General features: G+C 36.8%; 1 protein-coding gene across 2 annotated transcripts in view; it reads right to left on the bottom strand.

Moving 5' to 3' along the window:
- The window catches only part of LOC139966224 (long-chain specific acyl-CoA dehydrogenase, mitochondrial-like), a 30,079-nt gene extending 9,063 nt beyond the window's left edge, over nt 1–21,016 (bottom strand). For both annotated transcript variants that reach the window (XM_071969036.1, XM_071969037.1), the window contains exons 1-10: nt 20,669–21,016; nt 19,655–19,711; nt 19,227–19,364; nt 18,301–18,438; nt 17,746–17,913; nt 16,868–16,934; nt 15,887–16,051; nt 15,195–15,419; nt 14,301–14,428; nt 10,166–13,735 (exon numbers count right to left, since the gene is read on the bottom strand). In XM_071969036.1, coding sequence (XP_071825137.1) covers nt 13,555–13,735; nt 14,301–14,428; nt 15,195–15,419; nt 15,887–16,051; nt 16,868–16,934; nt 17,746–17,913; nt 18,301–18,438; nt 19,227–19,364; nt 19,655–19,711; nt 20,669–20,742 — 1,341 coding nt within the window. In that variant the 5' untranslated portion in view covers nt 20,743–21,016 and the 3' untranslated portion in view covers nt 10,166–13,554. The remainder of the gene's footprint in view (nt 1–10,165; nt 13,736–14,300; nt 14,429–15,194; nt 15,420–15,886; nt 16,052–16,867; nt 16,935–17,745; nt 17,914–18,300; nt 18,439–19,226; nt 19,365–19,654; nt 19,712–20,668) is intronic.
- Nucleotides 21,017–21,432: the final 416 nt, after the last annotated feature.

Here is a 21,432-nt window from a genome sequence, read left to right as displayed (position 1 = left end):
AAATATAGCAAAGGAAGCAATTTGCAATCGATCCCATCACGTATCCATGTCTGTAGTGTATCGATTGTTAAGGATATTACATAAGAATGATCCCTTCCCCTTCCTTCCCCCAACCCACAAACTGCCAATCTCCCTACAGTTGAAGAGAAACGCCCTTATGAAATGTGAGACATATTTATGCGAGTTAGTTTCATATAACGCCCGACGTTACAAAAAAGTTGAAAGAAGAAGTCCTCATGTATACGCAACATTGTATGATACACTCCTGCTCCTGCTCCTGCCCCTGCCCCTGCCCCTGCCCTGCCCTGCACTCCCCGACCCCCCCCCCATTCCCTTAGATGCTATTACCTACCCTCTACCTCTACCCTTCCCAACCTCAACTCTTATTCTGTCGTAATAATGCTATAAGAGGTATACTAAAAACTTGTGAAAAGACGTGAACTTTCATATTATGTGACAAACAGTGGCGGAGCGCCCATACAGTCAGAGGGGCGGATGCCCCCCTGACGGACTCAAATGGACTGCTGGCGCCCTTTTCAGCTTTTTACCACTTTTTACTTATTCGCGATTATTGACTATTTTATTGCGCTCTCAAATACCTATTGACATTTGTTATATTTTGTTGGTGTAATTTTCTGACAAAATGGCGATGACACCTATTTATTCTTCGTTTATCTGCAAATTAGCAAGGCCCGGAAAGGGTCATTTCCGGCGATCTAGGGAGTATCTTTACTCACAAAATTTCTGTACGCTCCGCGCCAACCTGTGGTGGCGCTCCGCTTACCCTTACAAAAGAGTCCTGCACAAAATCCTGCATAAAATTTGAAAGACTATGCAAGATAATATACAGGATTTTTGAAAGACTGCAAGATAATTTACAGGATTGTACAAGACTTTTGAAAGACTATGCAAGATAATATACAGGATTGTACAGGACTTTTGAAAGACTATGCAAGATATTTTAAAGGATTTTACAGGACTGTTGAAAGACTATGAAAGATCATTTTCAGGATTGTACAGGATTTTTGAAAGACTATGCAAGATAATATACAGGATGGAACAGGATTTTTGAAAGATTATGCAAGATAATTTACAGGATTGTACAGGACTTTTGAAAGACTATGCAAAATAATTTACAGGATTGCACAAGATTTTTGAAAGACTATAGTGTCGAAAGCGCCCCTACAGACCATTCTCACCCCCCCCCCCTGACCAATACCCCTACCTCCGCCACTGGTAACAAACATCAATTAGGGTATCGTTTTTGTTAACAACGACAGGAGTAAGGCAGGGTTAGAATAATTAGAACGTACAACAACAATGACACAGTTTGTAGGTCTATATTAGTCACATATTATAATTCAAAATAATAAACAAAACAAAAAACACACCAAAAAAAAAAGCTTAAAAGAATTTACCAGTTAAAAGATATTCCTTACCTCATAATTATCTATCCACCAATAATTTTCTTTCTTTAAAAACAAATAATTGTTCACTACGCAGTTCAGACACGGCTAACTATGATAACATGTTGTTGTCACATGCACATGTAGGACCAAATATCGGTGTTAGAAATGACTGAATTGCTGCTATATCTCAGCGGACCGTCAGAAATCGCCATCCATTGATACACATTGAGACGCCAAAGATCCTACACACAATAAACAATTAAAGTAAAGATTTGGAGGATCCGACGTTCGATCGTATACTGTGATCTTCTTCCAGAGGCCAGCTCATAAAACTAACAAACAATTAACACCAGTATTGTAACTTATCACCAATGTCTTAAGCAGGCGTCAGCCGTGATACTACCGTCTGCGGCTGCGTAGTAGTAGCTGCAGGAGACTTCTCAAATTCCGAGATGCTGGGTCAATAATGTCGTACAGTTAAAACATTATTTTAATGTTTCTGGTAAGCCTATCATGTTCAATAATTCGAAAAACTCAGTTTATCGCAACAACAAAAGACTCAGTACAAAACAGGAGTTTTTCAGGTGAAAAACAGAGTTTTTTTCTTCAGATTGAACAGTTGTATTTTTCAAGTCAATGAACTGATGGTATCAGCGAGACATGTCAAAGGTCATCAATGTTGCCGTCTGTAAGAGGAATGGACCATTTCCTTTGTCTGATACGGTATGGAATTACATTTCTCATAAATTGATACACTGGAACATTTTGGATAAGGTTGGAAGTCAGTAACTTTGTAAATTTCTTGAGACTCAAATCGAATGAAAAAAATTAACCCACTCAGGAAATAGCTAATAACATCATTGTTATCATATATAACAGCTTTGTTATCACTATTGAATTGCGTTGTTTATACCACTGATCGTGTATACAACAACGGAACTATTGGTGTATATATATATATATATATATTTATATATATATATATATAAATATATATGTATGTATGTATGTATGTATGTATGTATGTATGTATGTATGTATGTATGTATGTATGTATGTATGTATGTATGTATGTATGTATGTATGTATGTATGTATGTATGTATGTATGTATGTATGTATGTATGTATGTACTGCACACTATGTAAGAAAGAAAAAAACAACTTACACTTTCCGAGAGCGAAGGCGGCTAAATGGAGTAATAAGGGCCGCACATGTCAGTTTTGTAAAAGAAACATTCCTCACAAATGCCCATTTTCATAAAGTTTCAGTTTAGTTTATTTTCTTTATCTATCCTCCAAAGGACGTATAAAAGACATAAATGCAACAACAAAACAGAGATCATAAAAAATGTCATACATGTAGATGGCAGTCAAAAGAGAGATACAAGACAGACAGGATTGCAGAAAATAATGCAAGATTAATTATGTTCATATATATTTTTATTTTATTTAAACTTTATTTGAAGAGGATAGCTCGTTTAGCAATAGCTTATCTTCAACGAGGCCCTCTAATAAGACATATAATAATATAAAATGTATGAAAATTTAAGAAGTCATAAATACAAAATATAAAAAAAAATAAAAATAAGATGTATCCTTAATGAGAGCAGTACTGACATGATGGCACCAGCACTACAGTTAGTGTTGGCAATTGTGATGGAAATCAATTACGGGAAGGTTTGCATTATCAAAAATGACTTGAATTGAAAATAACGACTTTAGACTTCGATTGAACACTTTAATGCATCTTAATCGAGCTGGTTCTAGTTCGAAAATGCTGTTTAAGGTAAAGATTTCTTCTTTCTTAAAGGCTGGACATTTCTAAAATATAATGAAATTCATCATCCAATTTTTTTACTATTCAGCCGATGCACAGTAACGCTTGGTTTAAGTCTAATCTTGCACCTTCAAATACAATTCTTTTAGTTTTAGATGTGTTTATATTCATTCGCCAGGTATCACAATACGTTTTAACCCCATCAAATGCATTTTAAAGTTCGGTCTCACTTTCAGCGATACAATAGTGTCGTCTGCATGTAGTGTTAACAGTTTTAAGAAAATATCAACATGTTCAGTACTTAATGTATCCTTCATGAACGAGGAAAGCATGCATGTTGAAAACATTAATAACAATGACTCAAACTGTCTGTCAAAATCATTAAGAAAAAATACTGAAAAGCACGTGGGATTTTCCCCTGCTATGTCTCACTCCAATACTATGCAATTTTAATCAGGACGGCGTATATCTCCATCGTTTAACACACACGGTTTGGCATTCTCATACATAGCATCAATTACATTTAATACGTTATACCATTTATATTACTAGCGATTAATTTAGACCACAAGAAAGATCTATTTAATTGTATAGAAAGGCTTTTAAGTAGTCGATAATAGCGCAATAAATCCTTTTCCTCTTACTGAGATAGTACTCAATGACTTTGTATGTAAATCAAAGATATGATCAAAAGTTGAGTGATAACTTGTAAAAAAAAAACCCTTTTTTCATCCCCAATCAAGCCCACACAATCGATGTAATTGACGATATACGATGATTTAAAATAGAAGTGAAAGGTTTCCCTTAGACAGCTAAGAAGAGAAATTCCCAGGTAATTATCAGAATCATCCATTGGATAATTTCCTTTATAAATTGGCTTAATCAGCCCTATTATCCAGCTTGTAGGAACAATACTTGTTAAGAGAATGAAATTAAATCACTTCGTGATTACTTGAATTAACTGATTAGGACTGTTTTTAAGAAATTCGTTCACAATCAAATAAATCCCTAGATTTTTTTGATTTTTTTTAATTTTTGGACTAGCTGCAAAACTTCCAACTCAGTTATGGACTTATTTAATGCCTCATTTGTACCATCCTGGGGCAGAGGATCTTAGGTCGAATGGTTTACCATCCCCAACCACATTATCAATTTCACTTAGCCTTTATTTTTTTATTTTTCACAAGCGATTCTGTTGCAACCCCTACAATTCGTCATATGTTTGCTTTATAAAGATCTATTACTAACGTCCCAATAGTGCTTAGGGTTGGGAGGTACGCATTTCGTTTAGTTGTCGGTTCAAATTACTAAAATGTTATTTTCTTAACTCTTTTCAAAGTTTTATGATAACGCTCAGAAGCCTGCCTTAGCCTTATCTTACGGTGGGTCGATAATATCACTTTATATGTCCTTTTAGACTGAATGGACTAATATTTTCATCACCCGTTTGCAACAGCTCCTAAACCACCGATTTCTATTACCAAAATTCTTGGTAGTCCTTGTAGGGTTTATATATACTTTTTTTTAACGATTCCAACCTTTCAGCATTCTCTACGTATACATTCCGCAAGGAAGCAACTATACCATCAATTACACTTTGTGAGACATTTCAAATACGAATTACAAAACGACGTTCCCCTAAAATATCGCTAACGTCCGTGTTACTTAAATAGCCCCTATAACAGGGTTTCCCTAAATTTATCCCCCCCCCCCCACGAATCCCCTGTGGATGACATAGTAGTCCAAGATACCCCAACTTTTCGAGACACGATCTGAGTCATTCTTATACTATAATACGCATAAAAGTGCTTCGTAAAAGATCAAGTTCATTGTGTAATATTGTAATGAAAAAAAAACAAAAAAACAAGAGATGAACAAATATTTCATAACTCAGTTTTTTTTATACATTCACGGTACGGTACTTCTATGGCAACATATATGCTTATGGAACGCGAAAAGAGTTTGTCGATAGATACGACTTTTGTACATTACTGAATTATATGATTTATCAGATTTTAATTCAACAAAAAGTACTCTAGTTTTGACTTTCAGAAACGTCTCATGAACCCCGGGCCCCTGGGATGGACTCACGCAGCCTATGGGGGTACATGCACCCCAGTTAGGGAACCCCTGCCTTATAAGATCATCCCTCTTCTCATTCTTCCAGTAAATCATCTTTGAAGTTTTCCCCCTGAACACCAAGTTTACTTAACACACTCCAATCAATGTGACTTGCCAGCGGGTTCCCATTCAGATACTTCACGAAAACTAGGTTATGCTTATCCGAAGTTATAGTTATCAAAGATGTCTCCAAAGAATTCTTCAAGATGTGGAAATACATCAAGGGAAGTAATAACGTAATCGACGGGTGATCTTGTTATGACACGTAATGTAACCACGGTAATGATCGGAACATGTTCTTCCACTAACAACATGGAGGTCAAAACTTGGCCCCATTGTTATTCACCCATTTGTCCATGTGACATCTTCTTTTGGGAATGCTTTCTTATAGTTTATAACATGTAAATGATTTCCTTGAACTTAATAAAATCATTCAGAATGCCATTTCAATTTTTCATGATCATTCTCATAACGGAAGTCATATTAATTCCATATTGAGATGTCATCTCTGGGCCACTCTCTTGTTTGCTGACTGGTTCCGTCTTGGATCATAATGACATATACAGCCGTAAGTCCTTTTTCATTATCTCATCCGAAGTTAGGGATAATATCAATCGAGTTCAACATAAGTTTAGCACTATCCCCCGGCTTTCTCAAAAATGAAAAAAAAGAGATGTTCCCATCGATTGTCCAAGCTTTTTGAATATTTCTGTCGTCATTCATCATCTTCACAACCTTTCCTCTAAAACTGTAGTTAAGTCATCATTGATATAAACAATCTTGTACTCATTCTTAGCTTTCAAGTTCTTCTTCGTTCTAATTTATATCTTTCGTTTTTCTTTTGACAAACTTCACAATGACAGTTTCTGTCGTTTCTACGGAGACCGTGGCAATTGCGACATCATTTCTCTCAATTTCAACACCAAGTTCATTAGACAGGTTAATAACTTTCTTCTACAAGTCTCCAATTTCGCTTTCATTCAGTCCAAAGATTTTGATGTTTTGCTTACTTGAGTATTGTCCAAGCCTTTTTGTTTCACTCATTTGCCGTCGAACATTCTCTTTCAAGTCAGAAAGTTCTTTCTTTTCACTCTGAATTTTGTCCATCCAGATCACGTCGAGTTCTCTCCAAAATTTCTCTGTAGTGGCTGATATTGCCTCCACCACGGCCTCCTATACCATGGGCTGGCCTATAAGTTGAAGATAACGTTGCTTGTAATGGCACCTGTAATGTTAGGCTCGCTATATACTCAAGTTGATACATGGTAGCATTAATTAAGCTTAGGTTGGTACTGGTTTAAACGCCTCTTTAAAGCTTGGTCCACGGAATCATGGAGACCATCTTTTCGTTCTCTTTCAGTAGCAGCGGACCTTACTTTTCATTTTCAACTTCTAGGAGGTCGAAACGGTTGCTCCGAGTAACACTGCTCCCTTGTTTGTGTTTCTTTTCCGTTGGTTTGACAGTAGTCGAGGAAATTTGGGTCCCTTTCACTCCTGTCTTGCAAACTCTTCCCCGTTGGGCGCCATATTTGTGGCAGCTGTAGAAGTGCCTTCCCCACCATTTTTGTTTTGTATTAGAACGTGCCCTTTTGTGGAGGAATGAAGAAAAGTGAAAGTAAGCAGTGCCCTTAAAATTGAGAAATTTAAAAAGGTACCTCTTTGTTTAATCAACAAATCACTGGATGTGTAAGTACTGAATGCACCGAGGATCTATTTTGTCGGGAAGTTTTGATGTGAGTTAGCTTTTTCCCTACTCATGTCAAAGTCACATTTTCCACTGTCCCTCGAAGTTTGGTGCTCGACTCCGCGATTGGAACCTCGGCGCTGCCGCCTGGATGTGGGTGACGTCATATGTCATTCAACGGACAAAGTTCAGAGACCTCAGCAATTGATATCCTTGTTATTGACTTAAAAAAAATAATCGTTATGGTTTCCATATAGCTCGAAACATAAATAACATTTTGTTTCTATGAAATGGATAAAGAATTGTTTCCGTCTCCATGACCCTGAAAATCTGAAGATGTTTCTGTCTTTACGATAAGCGTGATTTATTTTAAAATTACTATAATATCATATTGAGTGTAATTGTTGTTTTGTCTGTTTATATTGCATACAACGTCTGGAAAGAAGCTTCCGGCACAAATGTAATTTTCATTAGCCTATCTGGTAGGCACACTAGCGTCATCAGAAGGTCATTTGTACTGGTGCCAAATTTTCAGCATGCTAACATTGTCAAGAATTTGTTCAAGGGCATTTGGGATATCTAATCTTTCTACGGCATTCCTAGATTAAGGATGGTCTGATGAGAGTTGCAGAGACATTATTTAATATTCTAGCGTCTTTGAGACCTAACCTTGTTCATGTCATTTTTCTGATAGATTGCTGTCTGTGTGCGGAAAACATTGTCAGTGCGTAACATCATTGACCATACAGTTTGTTGTATTAAAGTCTGAGAGTCTGAGAGGAAATTCATTAGTCTTCAGAAGAAATTTCAATAATATACATCATTAGACACTTTCTTTGCACATGAGGATAAAGTCTAGTGTGAAGATATTTATTTAAAAAAACTGGCTTATTGCTTTGTAATGTACAGGAGTAGCATAGCATACGGAGTAAGATTCGACTATACTCACTTATCTTAAGCTGTGACGAATATCTATGTTGCGCTAAAAAGATGATTTCGGCAAAACCGTGGGGACTCTGGCTTTCGGCCACTTAGCTATGAGGACCTTCTTTGTCGGACATCGCCGGAAATCGCCGGACTGTCCCGACCGAACGCGCGACCCCAATACACTCGACAGTCGTGACCCAGTTCTCGATAGTGGTGACTCATGAAGACCCATTAACTCGTACAACTGGACCCACGCACACTGAACGACTGTTGAGCACACACAAACGTCTTTTTTTTCTGTTGTCGACCAGTACTGGTTTAGGCCGCACGTTAAATAAATAAATTTCAGGGGATTTTTACATTATTATATTAAAACTGGGCTGTTTTAGTCGTGAACCGCCGCACACTACCGACTGCTACTCGGGGAAAACCCACATGTTCATTATCTGAATAGCGCCTCCGGTCGCTTTGCACTGGGGGAAAATTCCCGTCGGTTTTTAAGTATCACACTGTACCTCCATAATCATTTTTAAAAATGACATTACGGATCTGGTTATCAGATCATGACTATGACATTGATAGAAATACTCATTAGCATCCCTGCCATACCATAATTGGATCATAATTCTGGTAATGTTACAACCGTATGGTTGCTTCACTGTATGGCAAACAACAGTTTATCAGGTCATCAACTTAAAATAGCATTCAGCAATCATGTATATACTTTTGAACCTCATTTCATTTCATTCATTCATTCATTTATTTTCAGTTTTCCTCAATATACATACAATGCAGATTGAATATGTATGCTTATTTTGCAATAAAAACAGCTTAAAATGTACAAAGAGGAAGGAAGTGGTTAAAAAAAAAATCTTTAATCGGCATAACGGTAGATCCACTTCCCAAAAGGATTTTTTTAAACTTTTAACATGGATTAATACACAAGATTAAATGGTCTGAAACATAGCAAAAACTCCAGGTAATACAGTATTATTTATGAGTGAATATTCAATAGCTATACGGTTTTTGAATAATAAATATTAAGATTCGTTTTAAATGAATGCGGTGAAGCATGAATTTTCATTTGATATGCAAAGAGTTCCAATAAGGATTAGCTATATGACATTAGCTCTGCATAATAATATTAGTTCGAGAACTTGGTTTGTGCATGTAAACAGCCTTCCTCGTGTTATAATTATGTATATCCTTGTTGTACGTATAAAATAATCTGTGAATACAGGAGTATTATGATTATTAATAGAATGGTAAGCAAAAGTAGCAATATGATCATTAATAAGGTCAGGAAATTTAAGGAGATTGAGAGAAGTAAAAAGCTTGCAGGTGTGATCATTGAAGGAAGCAAAAGAAATATGACGAATTGCTCTTTTTTGTAGCGTCGGACGTTTCTCGATATTAGAATACATTGAACTGCACCAAACTTGTCTCTGTAGTGAATGCTTATAATTTGAGAGAATCCCAACTCTTCGGGCAATCTTTGTAGAGATTGAATTAACGTGGTTATTCCACGTCAAGCCCGAGTTACTAATAACTACTAAAAACGTTGTATAATCAACTCTTTTTAGATATTTTCCATCCATTGATATGTAAAATGTCACGTTGTTAATGCTAATTAATGGTTTGAGGTAGGGGGCATTCTGTAAATAACGTTATTTCAGGCCCAGATAATGGGTGGGTATGGAATGGATCTTGCGGTCCACATTGACATTTGTTACCCAAACCGCTGGCCACAACAGTTACGGATGAGCCTATCCCCGGGAAAGGGGAATATTATATTATATGGTTAAATAACTGATCAGAATGTTCCACACGCGCGTTGTCAATCTGATCTGTTGATATTTCCTATCACAAGTAAGCCCTCGGCCTCTATGCAAACTGTTAATGGTTTACGTGTTTCATGTTTTAGACATGCCATATAATTATGTTTCGTGGGCCGCAGTTATATTGTTTGGGAAAACGCCTCTCGGGCCACAGAAAATGAACCACGGGCAGCACTTTGCTCACCTGTAGCCTACGTACATGATATATACAGATACATGGCTAAACACCCGCAAAACGGTAAATAGTATGGTGGTACATAACACTGGCATAGAGACCTAGCCTATAAAGATTGTATGTTGTTAATACGTTTCACTGGTAGTACGGTAACTATTGGTTTTCAAATTTGAAAAAGATAACTGCAGGTATACCAATACTATAGACATTAAATAGATGAACTTAAGAAATACCTTTCCATGTTTCAATGATACATATATTGGTATTTGTCAGGAATAGTGACATCTCATCACAGTCACTACATGAGGCAGTTGATATATCTCCTGTCTGTCGAGCACTCTCTTATAAATGAAAATGATTCTCACAAAAGTTAACGGAAGTCCAACATTTCCTCTCTTAAGCATCATAAAGCGCAGAACGGGGGCTTATGGTTGAAACGTCTTAGCCTAATATACCAGCCGATTCACACAGAGATTACAGTAACTACTATAAATCTTAAAGTTTTGTACGACAGTAAAAACTGGATCGTGCTGAAATATCTGATAAATGGGTAGCATGTGCTATAAGGATTACAGTAAGAACTGAGGATATGTGTAATCCCAACAAATCCCAACAACTAGTTTTGTTGGGATTTCACATATCCACAGTTCTTACTGTAATTTATGCACATGCTGTCGATTAATAGCACGATCCAGTCTTACTGTGGTACAAAACTTTAAAATTTACAGAAGTAACTGTGTTCTCTGTGTGTATCGGGTGAATATACAGGAATACTGCCACAATCAATAACGGACATTGTGAACAACTCGCCCGTCAGTACAGTGCCTTACATAGAGTAGGTGACTAAGTGGAGCTTATAATATCCTTATACCTGTTTAAGGTCACGAAAACAAGATAGATCTCTCTCAGTTAACACTGTTTTTTACACTAATATCGTTCAAAGTTCAAGTTTATTTGCTACATTCCATTTTTTACATTTTGAACATTATAGGATAAATATAGATGGTATCAAATACAGTCAACAGTAATTATATAGTATCGGCATAATATATGTGAGATGGAAGCAGAGGAACCAGAAATACTGTTCTGCTATGGCTCCTTTGTAACATCCAGGTCAGTGTTATGAAAATGAGGCTCACTTCGACAAGCGTAAATATCTAGGTGTCATTCTGTGCTAGAAGAGTTAAATAACACAGTACAACAACAGTAATACTAATAATACAATTTAATGGACATTTTCGTTACACAAACGTTCTTTTACACCTGCTCCTGCTATACAAATCAATTAACATGGCAATGTTACATAATGTGCCCAGATATAACATGTTGACACTGTATGAGTAAAATATCACGGATGAAGAAGGGGCTTGGATCTTGTAAGGCTTTGTTGCTTTGACCATTCGCAAAGAAGAGGGTATAACTCGATGAGCCGGGGCTAATCTTCCCCGAGGCCCTCAGTTACAAATAAGTATAAACCATGAAATGGTTGAAAGTATGACAGTAAACGAGCATTATACCAAAAACAAAAGAAAACTGAAAGCTTACAAAAGTTGACTAAAAATGAAGAAAACATAAAGTAAAAACATGATGAAGAGATAAACAAGAATAAGACAATAAAGAGAGTCACATCATTTCGGTAATTAAAACTTTTAAAACGGTTTATGGTCCATCGATAACTGTAGCTTTATAGTATATAGTGTCAATGGTACTTAAATACTTCAGAACAAATTCTTCATTTACGTTCGGGTTTATGAAAAAAGCAATCATTTGGTAACTTGGATGACAGGTAATGCCTTAAGATGGGACAGGTTACTGCACTGATCAAGAGTAAATTGATTAAGTCGTGCATGTGAGAAGGCATTGGCATATAAACAAGACAATAAACTGCAACTTCAAGATTTTTATTTGAAGCTGAAATGTCACTTCAAATTAATAACAAATGAACAATTATACGTTACTTTAAAAATACATTGAAAAATAGGAACAATGCCAATTTCAAAGTTGCTTTAAAAGTAACTTTCTGAAATAAAACATTTAAACAACTTTTAAAAATAATAACAACTGTACAAGGGATAACTTGAAATATTTCTGTCAAATTGGAAATCGACATCATTAATAATTATCAGTAAAGTAGGTCACCGTATTTATTTATAGAAATTAACAGTTAGATCAAAACAATTTGAAGCAAATCTCTCTCGTTGGTAAAACTATTACCCACCTTGCTATAAACTGATTTATAGGCATATGTAGTTTTCTTTACCGCATTCTAAACCATCAACGCCACGGTACCGTATAAAGTATACGATTAAAAAAAAGTACCAAACAGAAAACATGAAGAACGCAAGTCGTTCATTCAGAACAATTATATATATAAATATATTTGCATAATTTCTAGTAAATGTGGAATTGACGAGCATCACTTGGTGATTTTCAACATAAAAACAAATATCATACTTGAGATGTTGACACACATCTTCATGAAATTTCAAAAGAAATACAACGCACATAATGCCCTGAGGTAAGTTTCATAAAAAATAATCGTTGTTATTTGAAAGCTATCCACTGTATTATCTAATGTCATCAATTCAATTTGTGGATTTGAGTGATCCAAAAATTGAGAGGGGGGGGGGGGGGGGATTGATATATATATTCTCATGTATATTGATCTATCCTAAAGGCTTACTGGTATGTTATAGTACTATATAGCAAACTGTGCCAAATGTGGAGATTTAAAATGATAACTTTATCAATTGTTCAACCGGTTGACAAGGGCTTTTAAGATGGACGTATTCAACACTGATATTGTCACCACCACGATCTTTTATTTTGATAATATGAATCCATTGTAACAGTTACATTGGCAAGGACCTTTGTCATAGGCCTTATATAAGCAAGGACATTCTACTATAGCTAAGTTGTTTGGATTCAAATAAGAGAGCAATTATAAGATATTAGAACAATATTATAACTCAAGGTCCGAAATACATATCAATGATTGAGATTGAATGGTAGATATCATATTGTAGTACTCCCTCTTTTCTACTTCAGGTAGCTTGGATCATTAGTAACTGCTATAGCCATCGTAATGAACTTGGACTTATGTAATTTAGAAGTGGTTTATCTCTGTGTTTATCTAATATTTTAACTTTGATAAAGGTCTAGCAAGATAGGAATCTTATTAAACAAATGAAGTTCGAATCGATATATTAGTAGAAACTCACTGCAGACCGCTTCCAGCACCAGGGGAAGACAGAGAGAGAGAGAGAGAGAGGGAAAGGGTGTGTTGGTGGGAGGTGAGGGGGGGGGGAAGCACAGTCATAATTATAATTGAAGGCGTATGTGGAGATAAGGCGGGTCGGATGAAACAACTCCAAAAGGATGATTTGCAATGAAAATAAGTGTTTAGTGATATGAAAGTAAGAGGAACTGGGCGTGGTTCTTCGCTAGGGAATACAAACCCGGGGTCCGGATCGATATGGGGGCCCGAAATATATGTATATATATATATATATATATATATATATATATATATATATATATATAAATATATATGTCTGCCATGTCACTGTGCTTCAGGAACGGCCATTTTGTCGAGTTTCATTTTTTTGAAATCACACAACGTTCATTTTTCTGCACAGATGTCTCTCGCGATCAGTTCTTTCATAACTTCGCTGGTTCCTCCATATATCGTGTTAACCTTTGCTGACGTAAATGCCCTTGCGATAGGATGCTCCAACATGTATCCCCAACCCCCGTGCAATTGTAAACATTCACTGGCCACTTTCGTACTAAGGTCAGTCGTCCTGCCAAGAAAATAATTACACTTTCAAATTTCACCTTACAAATATTACAGAAATATATACAGGAAGGAAGACTGGCCCCCATTGTAAAATCGACAAACACAATTTTTATCTCAGATACATTGTAGAAAATGTTTAATATGCGCCGCGTACGTCCATTCATATTCATAACATTGTACCGATGTTCTTTGGTACCGTTATGGCAATTTTGGTATTTACTATAGTATCTTCCTTCCCCGTGCACCCTTCCCCTTTCCATCAAGAGAAACTGGAAATCGCCATTGACATGTATCCTTCCACTGTATATAAAAGCTTCTTACTGATATTTTCCGGAATGAGATTTCTCGGTCACGTGAGACAGTGTCACCAATTAAATTTGATGGTCAGGTTGATCGTCACGTGACCTGTATCATCTTAAATTCTTATTTGCGTAGCTATTTATCAACCTGTTCTAGAATGGTAGGCTATATATCTGTAGCCTATGGGACTTCTTTTGAGAGAAATTGATCATTCCCTTTAGAATTTAACTCAAGGAAGAGACAAAGGCACTTTAAAAGATTAGCCTCACCTATATTTGAGCATCGATACACTGGAATTATCCAGTCTATTTTCTCCAAACAGCTCCAGACATTGATCAGCGAAGGATCTGGTTACGCAAATTTCCGTCTTCATCTCAGCCAAGCGATGCTGAACTGTCTATAAGACAAACATGGTATTGAAAAACATACTTCAATAGAGTTGGCAATGTATTACTGAACGTGAAAGCTGTGGTAGGCGTTAGGTTTTAAAATACATAGCATCGCATCGCATAGAATCGCATCGCATGATGTAGTAATATGACAATGTCATATCGAAGTATATGACACTTAAAAGATGTATTAGGCATAACAATTGAATACCATCGCATTGCGTCACATCACATCATGTTTAAGCACCGTGACAATGTCATATTACCATATGATACATGAAAGAGACGTTCGGGTATATGTTATATTACATCACATTACATCGCATCACATCGCATCGCATCGCATCGCATTGCATGCTTTTAAAAAATGCGGCAATGCCGTCATATGGCATATGTATCGCATGACAATCTTTGGCAAAGTTGAAAACTATCAATGGTTATAGTTTTTCCACCTATCTCATCTTACAAGTCATATTGGTTTCTCTTTAACGTCAAACCCAGTCATGTCAGTAAGTAGCCTATCTTTCAAAGTCATTTTCCCACAACAGTTGAGGAGATCCCCCAATCTAGACCCTTCCCGGGCTTGTCTTCCTTGCATCATATAAAATATTGTAACCATAGGTGCAGTAGATAACACGTTGTTGCTTCAAAGGAGTTTAGAGATCGAAACCAAGATATGCACAAAAAAAATGAAAACTTCCCTTTCTGACGCATGCGCATTGTATTGTATTGAAGAGATCTAGCAAATACCCGTAATCAAAGAGTAAAAGGTACCTGAACATTAGACAAGCTTTTACCAAAAACTTGTCTTTTCTTGACGTACTCCCTGGTCATCTCAAACATACATTCGGAGAGTGCCTGAGCAGATAAAGAAACGATCAATCTCTCTCTTGGCAATTGTTTCATAAGACAATAAAATCCTTTGTTCATCAAAGGCTCGTCTCCTAGCAACGCCTCTTTGGGAAGACGAACATCGTCAAAGAACAATTCCGCGGTGTCCTGTTGAATTGTAGAGAAACATTAAGCAGAAAATTGTAGCTTAATTAAGTCAGAAAAGCTGTTTTATTTTCCATGAAATGAGGTCATTTTTTATAATAGAAAATTTTCTCGGAAATTTCCATGCCAAGTGAATCGAAGAAATTGTAAAAAGAAAAGAAGCTTGTAATGAATAAAACAGACAATGGTAGAACAACAGAACATATATTTTAGCATCTATAAACAAAAACTCGAGCTCGGGAGTCGATAACGTATAGTTGTAAACAGGTATATTCCATGCACTGTACAAACGTTTCACAACTAAAATTCAATAAACGAATTTTAATACGAAAAATTATGTTTGGATGTTTTGTTGGATTTGTAAAATTTTGTTTCAAAGACGAAGGACTTAGGCATCTCTTTGACCATTCTGATATCAATTTGAAATAGTGTTTTTTTATCATATACTACAAACAGACAATATTTCATACCGTTGCTTTTTGGCCGATCTTTTGAAGAGGTTTGCCTTTTGAAAATCCTGCGCTATCTGCGTCAACCAGGAAGAGAGATATTCCATGTGCTTTATGTTTTACTTGGAGGTCTGTGATAGCCACAACGATTACCATATCACAAACGTGTCCATTGGTAATAAATACCTAAGAAATAATAAATGAGGAAGTGATAAGAAAACAGTGACGAATATTCACTGCTTACATATTTCTATTAATGATAAATTCTTGGCAACATAGATCTAAGCTGAAAGTGCAGTGTCGAGCTCTTACTGGAGGAAGGATGCATGGTAACTAAAACAAAAACATTACTGGTTTTATCGTAACGACTAAACTAACTGGGAATACAATCGACAATAACTTGACGCGGTTCCGAAACATTTAAAGGCATAGATACCCAGGTCCAGCCACGGGGCAGGGGGGGGGGGGGAGATAATCTGTGTCACCAATTTACACTTATCCTATTCCCATCATCACAATATCATGAACTTGAAAATAAGTGATTCATTTATTCCATGTTTTCCCGAAGCCTTTCCATATTTCCTCCCACCCACCCACCCACCCCCTTATTTACCCGGTCCCGTGACTGTAGCCCAACCATCTTCTCGTCACGGCCAGATTACGCAGGCAATCCTTCAGCTTTTCGTCTGTTCATATGACATCATTCGGTGAATCGATCAACAAAACCTGAGTATTGTGCATTATCAGTTATTACACCGCTCATCAGATCACGTGATTGCATCTGTCTTTAAGAATCGTATAAGATCATTTAATCAGAATCCCGGATGTAAGGGGACTAGGAATGGGGCTGCGGTCATTTCCGTTAAATAACGCCCAGGATTCAAGTACTTGGGTATCGTATCTTTAAATAAAAAAAAATACTTACACTGGCTTATTTCTTTCTTGCCTGGATTATAGCGACTGAGAGTAAATAATTATACTCTACCGATAACAGGAACTTACCTTAGAGCCATTTAGGATCCAGTCCTCGCCATCTCTCTTCGCGTTAGTTCTGATCCCTTGCAGATCACTGCAAACAAAAATTAAAAAAATAAAGTACACAACGAGAATCTAAAGCAAGAGGAAATGAATTGCTTTTAAAAGTATTTCCCCCGGACAACATACCATCATAGGCCGTTCCATAACTTTTCAACTCAGCTTTTACATGTGGTTCGTACTTCCGGTATAGGTCAAGTGTCAAGTGATCCTAGTGCATGCAAGCATGACTCGTAAGACATAACTTTTACATACTTCATATTCGAATATTAATGGAGAAGATTTGCTCTTAGTGTTTTTTTCTTCTTTTCGGTTTTGCGATTTGCTTCACGTCACGTGATATCGTGATATTGCGACTTCATACTCATTGTTCATTAGTATTTATCTGGGGATGGAGTAAACTGGAATTCCAGGCCCGTATCCAGAAATTCTGAGTTGGAGTGCCACCGATAATTTAATGCGGGGTATCTGCAAACTAAGGAAGGGCACAATGCTCGTGTCCATAGCAGAGCCGTATCTCTATATACGGCTCTGGTCCATAGATATACCTTGTGAAGTTTGTTCAAACATGATGTTGACAGAGATGAGGGGAGAGGTCGAGCACAAAGGTCACTGTGGGTGGGGGGGGGGGGCACACCCCCTGTGTCCCGGCCTGGCTATGAGCCGATGGAACACGTACAGTTGCAAAATATATAATCGATCAGTGAATCAATGAATAAAAACTTCAGATAAATTACCCTTTTTCCTTTCAATAATTTAAATTACGAAGCAATGTGAATAATTTATACTCTTGCATGAGAGATTAAAATTAAGTAATCCTTATTCATGTTTTAATGTTCACTTACCTGCCTGCCTGGGGTTCAGTCATTGCAATAGCCCCAATTAGCTTCCCAGCGGTCATATCGGGGAGATACTTCTGCTGTTGGCCCGCTGTTCCATATTCTTCAATGTAGGGCATTACTATGTTACTGTGTACTTTCCATCCATTGGTGCCTACATCATTCAGAAAACATCTACCAATTAGACAGAGAAAGAACATTATCAACATTACTTTGGCACATAGTAAATACTTTTTCATCATTTTCATGCCGAGTGCAGGCAGGCGCGTCACTTCTGTTGGACGACTGAAATGGGGGATGGTGGCGTTTTTGTTCGAGGAATCGAATTTCCCCAAACCCCTAGAACAAACGTCATGAACGCCGACAACACACTAATTGAACAATTGGGCAAAAAGTCATCCATTTTAACTCCGATAATCCGTCAATTTGTTGGGCGGTCGATATTAATATATGATAAACAAATTTGTGATAAAACGTCAATTATATATTCGGAATTGCGATAGGAGGTTACATTGGGATAACATATACTGGGATATCGATCTAATATATATATATACGTACTGTTCTTCGTCGACAATCGATGCAAACTTGAAATCTGCTCCATGTCCACCCATCTCCGTGGACGTGTTCAAGCCCAACATTCCTGCCTTTCCCATCATTTCCCACATTTCTCTGTCAACAAAGCCCTGTTTCTCATATCTGTAACCCGTGAAAAAAAACAATGATTAGAATTTCAATATTTTTTTCCTTTCATTTTTTACATTTTTGTTGTATTACAGTAAATCGTTCTCAAATAACGTATTATCTTTTAGTTAGCCGTAATCATTTGCAGAGCGTAGATATTCAGCTGGACTTCAGTTTTCTCCGGCTTTTATCACTTTACAATCCTTCAAACTTTATCATGTAATGCTGACACCAGTCAACTGTACGACAACGCAATATACTTTAATAGTCTACGTGATGAGATGATCGGGAACCACGCAGGTCTGACGAGATAGTGTGTCAGTGTGGTACAGACCCGGACCCATAGTCAATTTAGGGGGTCCGCAAAATGTAGATGGCGCCCAAGAATATACGGGAATTAAAAACAGAGATTCTTATTTTCAAAACTACAAAAGATAAGGAGTACAAAATGGACTGATGGGAGGGGGTCTTAAACATAATTGTCTCCTTGGAGCGACCTAGTTCTACAAGCCTCTGAAAATGCGTTTTATGAGTTTTAAATCTCAAAACATATAGACAAATTTGAGCTAAAAAAAACATGCAAAAGCATGCTCTTAAAAATAAAAACGGTGACTGGGTGTGTAAATTGGGAACCATCTTTTTGGTGGAAGGGGTTACATTTTAGTAACAGGATCGTATGTGGCACATAGATCATATACCCGGAAGGTGATGATCTTGTATGAGGCAAGAGTCCGGAAGTTACGTGTAAAATCCTACAAATACGGGAGAAAAGCCTCTGAAAATGTAATCACAATTAATAATACCTCATTTGATGTGGTAGAACATTTTCTACAAAGAACCTTCGCACCGATCGTCTAAACATATCATGATCCTGGGTATAAATTCGTCTCGCTCCGATATCGAGCATATTTTCAGTTTGACTGAGTTCAAGTCGGTCATCCCTGTTGTAAGATGATAAAGATAACAATGATTCGTTTAATTCCGACATCTGATCTTTCCATAACTTCACATGCTTGGATAAGGATGAAATTCCCCCTCCCACCCACCCCAATTTTTTATTGTTTCTTGTTTATTACTGAACCTTATCATTTCCAAATTTCTTTTGCAAGGAGTAAAGGAATAAATAATACTACAGAGAAAAAAGGGGGAATTATACATTTTTATTTTTGGGGGACGTAATAATTTCATCAACGTATAAATTTAATCATTTTTAGAGATTAAGAATACTTACTTGTATGGATTGATTTTTGCTTCATACTGGAACTCCGCTGTACTTCCGCTTTGATATCTATGCAAATAACGGAAACTTAGTTTTATAACAAAAAGTCTCTGCAACTTTAGATTTAAACCATAAACGCTCAGCCGGGAAAGAATTAGACCACTTCTTAATTTAGTCAGGGGAATTTAGAGCGTAATATCCCCTATCCCCCACCCCACCCCACCCCACACCTTTCAACCATGTCTACACCGTTTAATTATAATCTGATGGTGAAAGCTACAAGCAGTACATGTTATAAACACACTCTAATTTGCCTGAATTCACCGACTACGTTTCGTAATTTTATTAAAATGTATATTATAAGTGTTTCTTTAAAAGGAATTTTCAAGTATTAATTTACCCCCACGGTTGAGCTACATTTTGTCCCCGGCAAGTTTGTATGCATATTTAAGGGTATAAAATTGTTATCTTTGTTAATGCTTTGTCTTTGCAAATAATGAACTGACTGAACAAACTGTATGTATGTTATAGCTTAAATAGTCCAACCAATTTATTTCATAAAGCCCCAGATGTTTATAACGAGTCATTTCTCCAAAAAATTAAAGTCGTAACCAAGTAAAATATGAGCTGGTTGGTATAGTGTTTCTTAAATATGTACAATATATTAATTTTGTGCCTAAAAGTTGAACTTTTCAAAGAATTTATAACGAAATTATAATGACATAAATGTATATAATGACATAAATATATGTATCTTCGAATCCGAAGAAAACCTCAAAATATGTTTTCCGTGGTACAAATAATTCCAAACGATTCAACACATTATCCGCCCTTACCCGGTCAAATTTTAAAATCGGGAAGAGCATACAGTCACTAAAACAATAAATTAATAAAACATATTGCTGTCTTGATGTCGCATTCCTGCACATAAAAATATTGATCATTTTGATAATGTATAACATCATTCCTACAAATACTCAACAAATTGTTAACTCCATCCGAACAAGAAACGTTATCGTACTTCACCTGTTTAATAAACTAAAACGAAATGCAGAATTGATTCTTGGAACACAACGGTTGATCGTTGAACATACAGCCATGATTGTTCCCGAGAGTAATATATTTTTATTCCTGTACAGGTAATCGTCCAGACCATGTGGTAAAGGCGATCAATAATTGCCAGGACTAAATTCCATCGAAACCGTAGCCTTCTTTAGACTTTGAATCTGGTTTGATACTGGCAGTGTCCCAACTTGATTACTATACTGGTAGTAGGCCTACAGTGCGTATATTACACGTAAGCACCCTAATCATCATTACATGAACGGAAATGCAATCACTTTGTAGACAGTAAACAAAGTGGAACGCTCACCAACATTCAACCCTATCATGTGCAAGATACATTCTCTTTCCAAGGGACTCAATGTAATATACGACTTGTGATCATGCGATTAGAATCTCGATGATGTAAGGGGACTGGGTTTGAGAGTTCATCAAGTATGCCTTCTTTTCCTGGACCAGACTTTTTTTTTGGATTAATGTACGCCTAAATGTTAAAACGTTTAAGTAATAGTTTAATATCTTGATGTGCTCGACAATGAAACATGAGTTCAACGGTGGGTGGTGGGAGGTGGGGGGGGTCGGGGATTCTTAATACCCCCACTGTTGTACGTAGGGGCGAGAACCTTAATGGAAGGGTTCAGAGGCGCATTAAGGTTTTCATAAAGAAGATGGTGTGGTTCTGGGGTCGTTGAAGAGGATTACTATGTTTGGAGGTCTGGGCATCTCCC

This window comes from Apostichopus japonicus, chromosome 4 (genome assembly GCF_037975245.1).
Source record: "Apostichopus japonicus isolate 1M-3 chromosome 4, ASM3797524v1, whole genome shotgun sequence".
Taxonomy (NCBI): domain Eukaryota; kingdom Metazoa; phylum Echinodermata; class Holothuroidea; order Aspidochirotida; family Stichopodidae; genus Apostichopus; species Apostichopus japonicus.
This window is presented reverse-complemented; position numbering and strand designations above follow the sequence as displayed.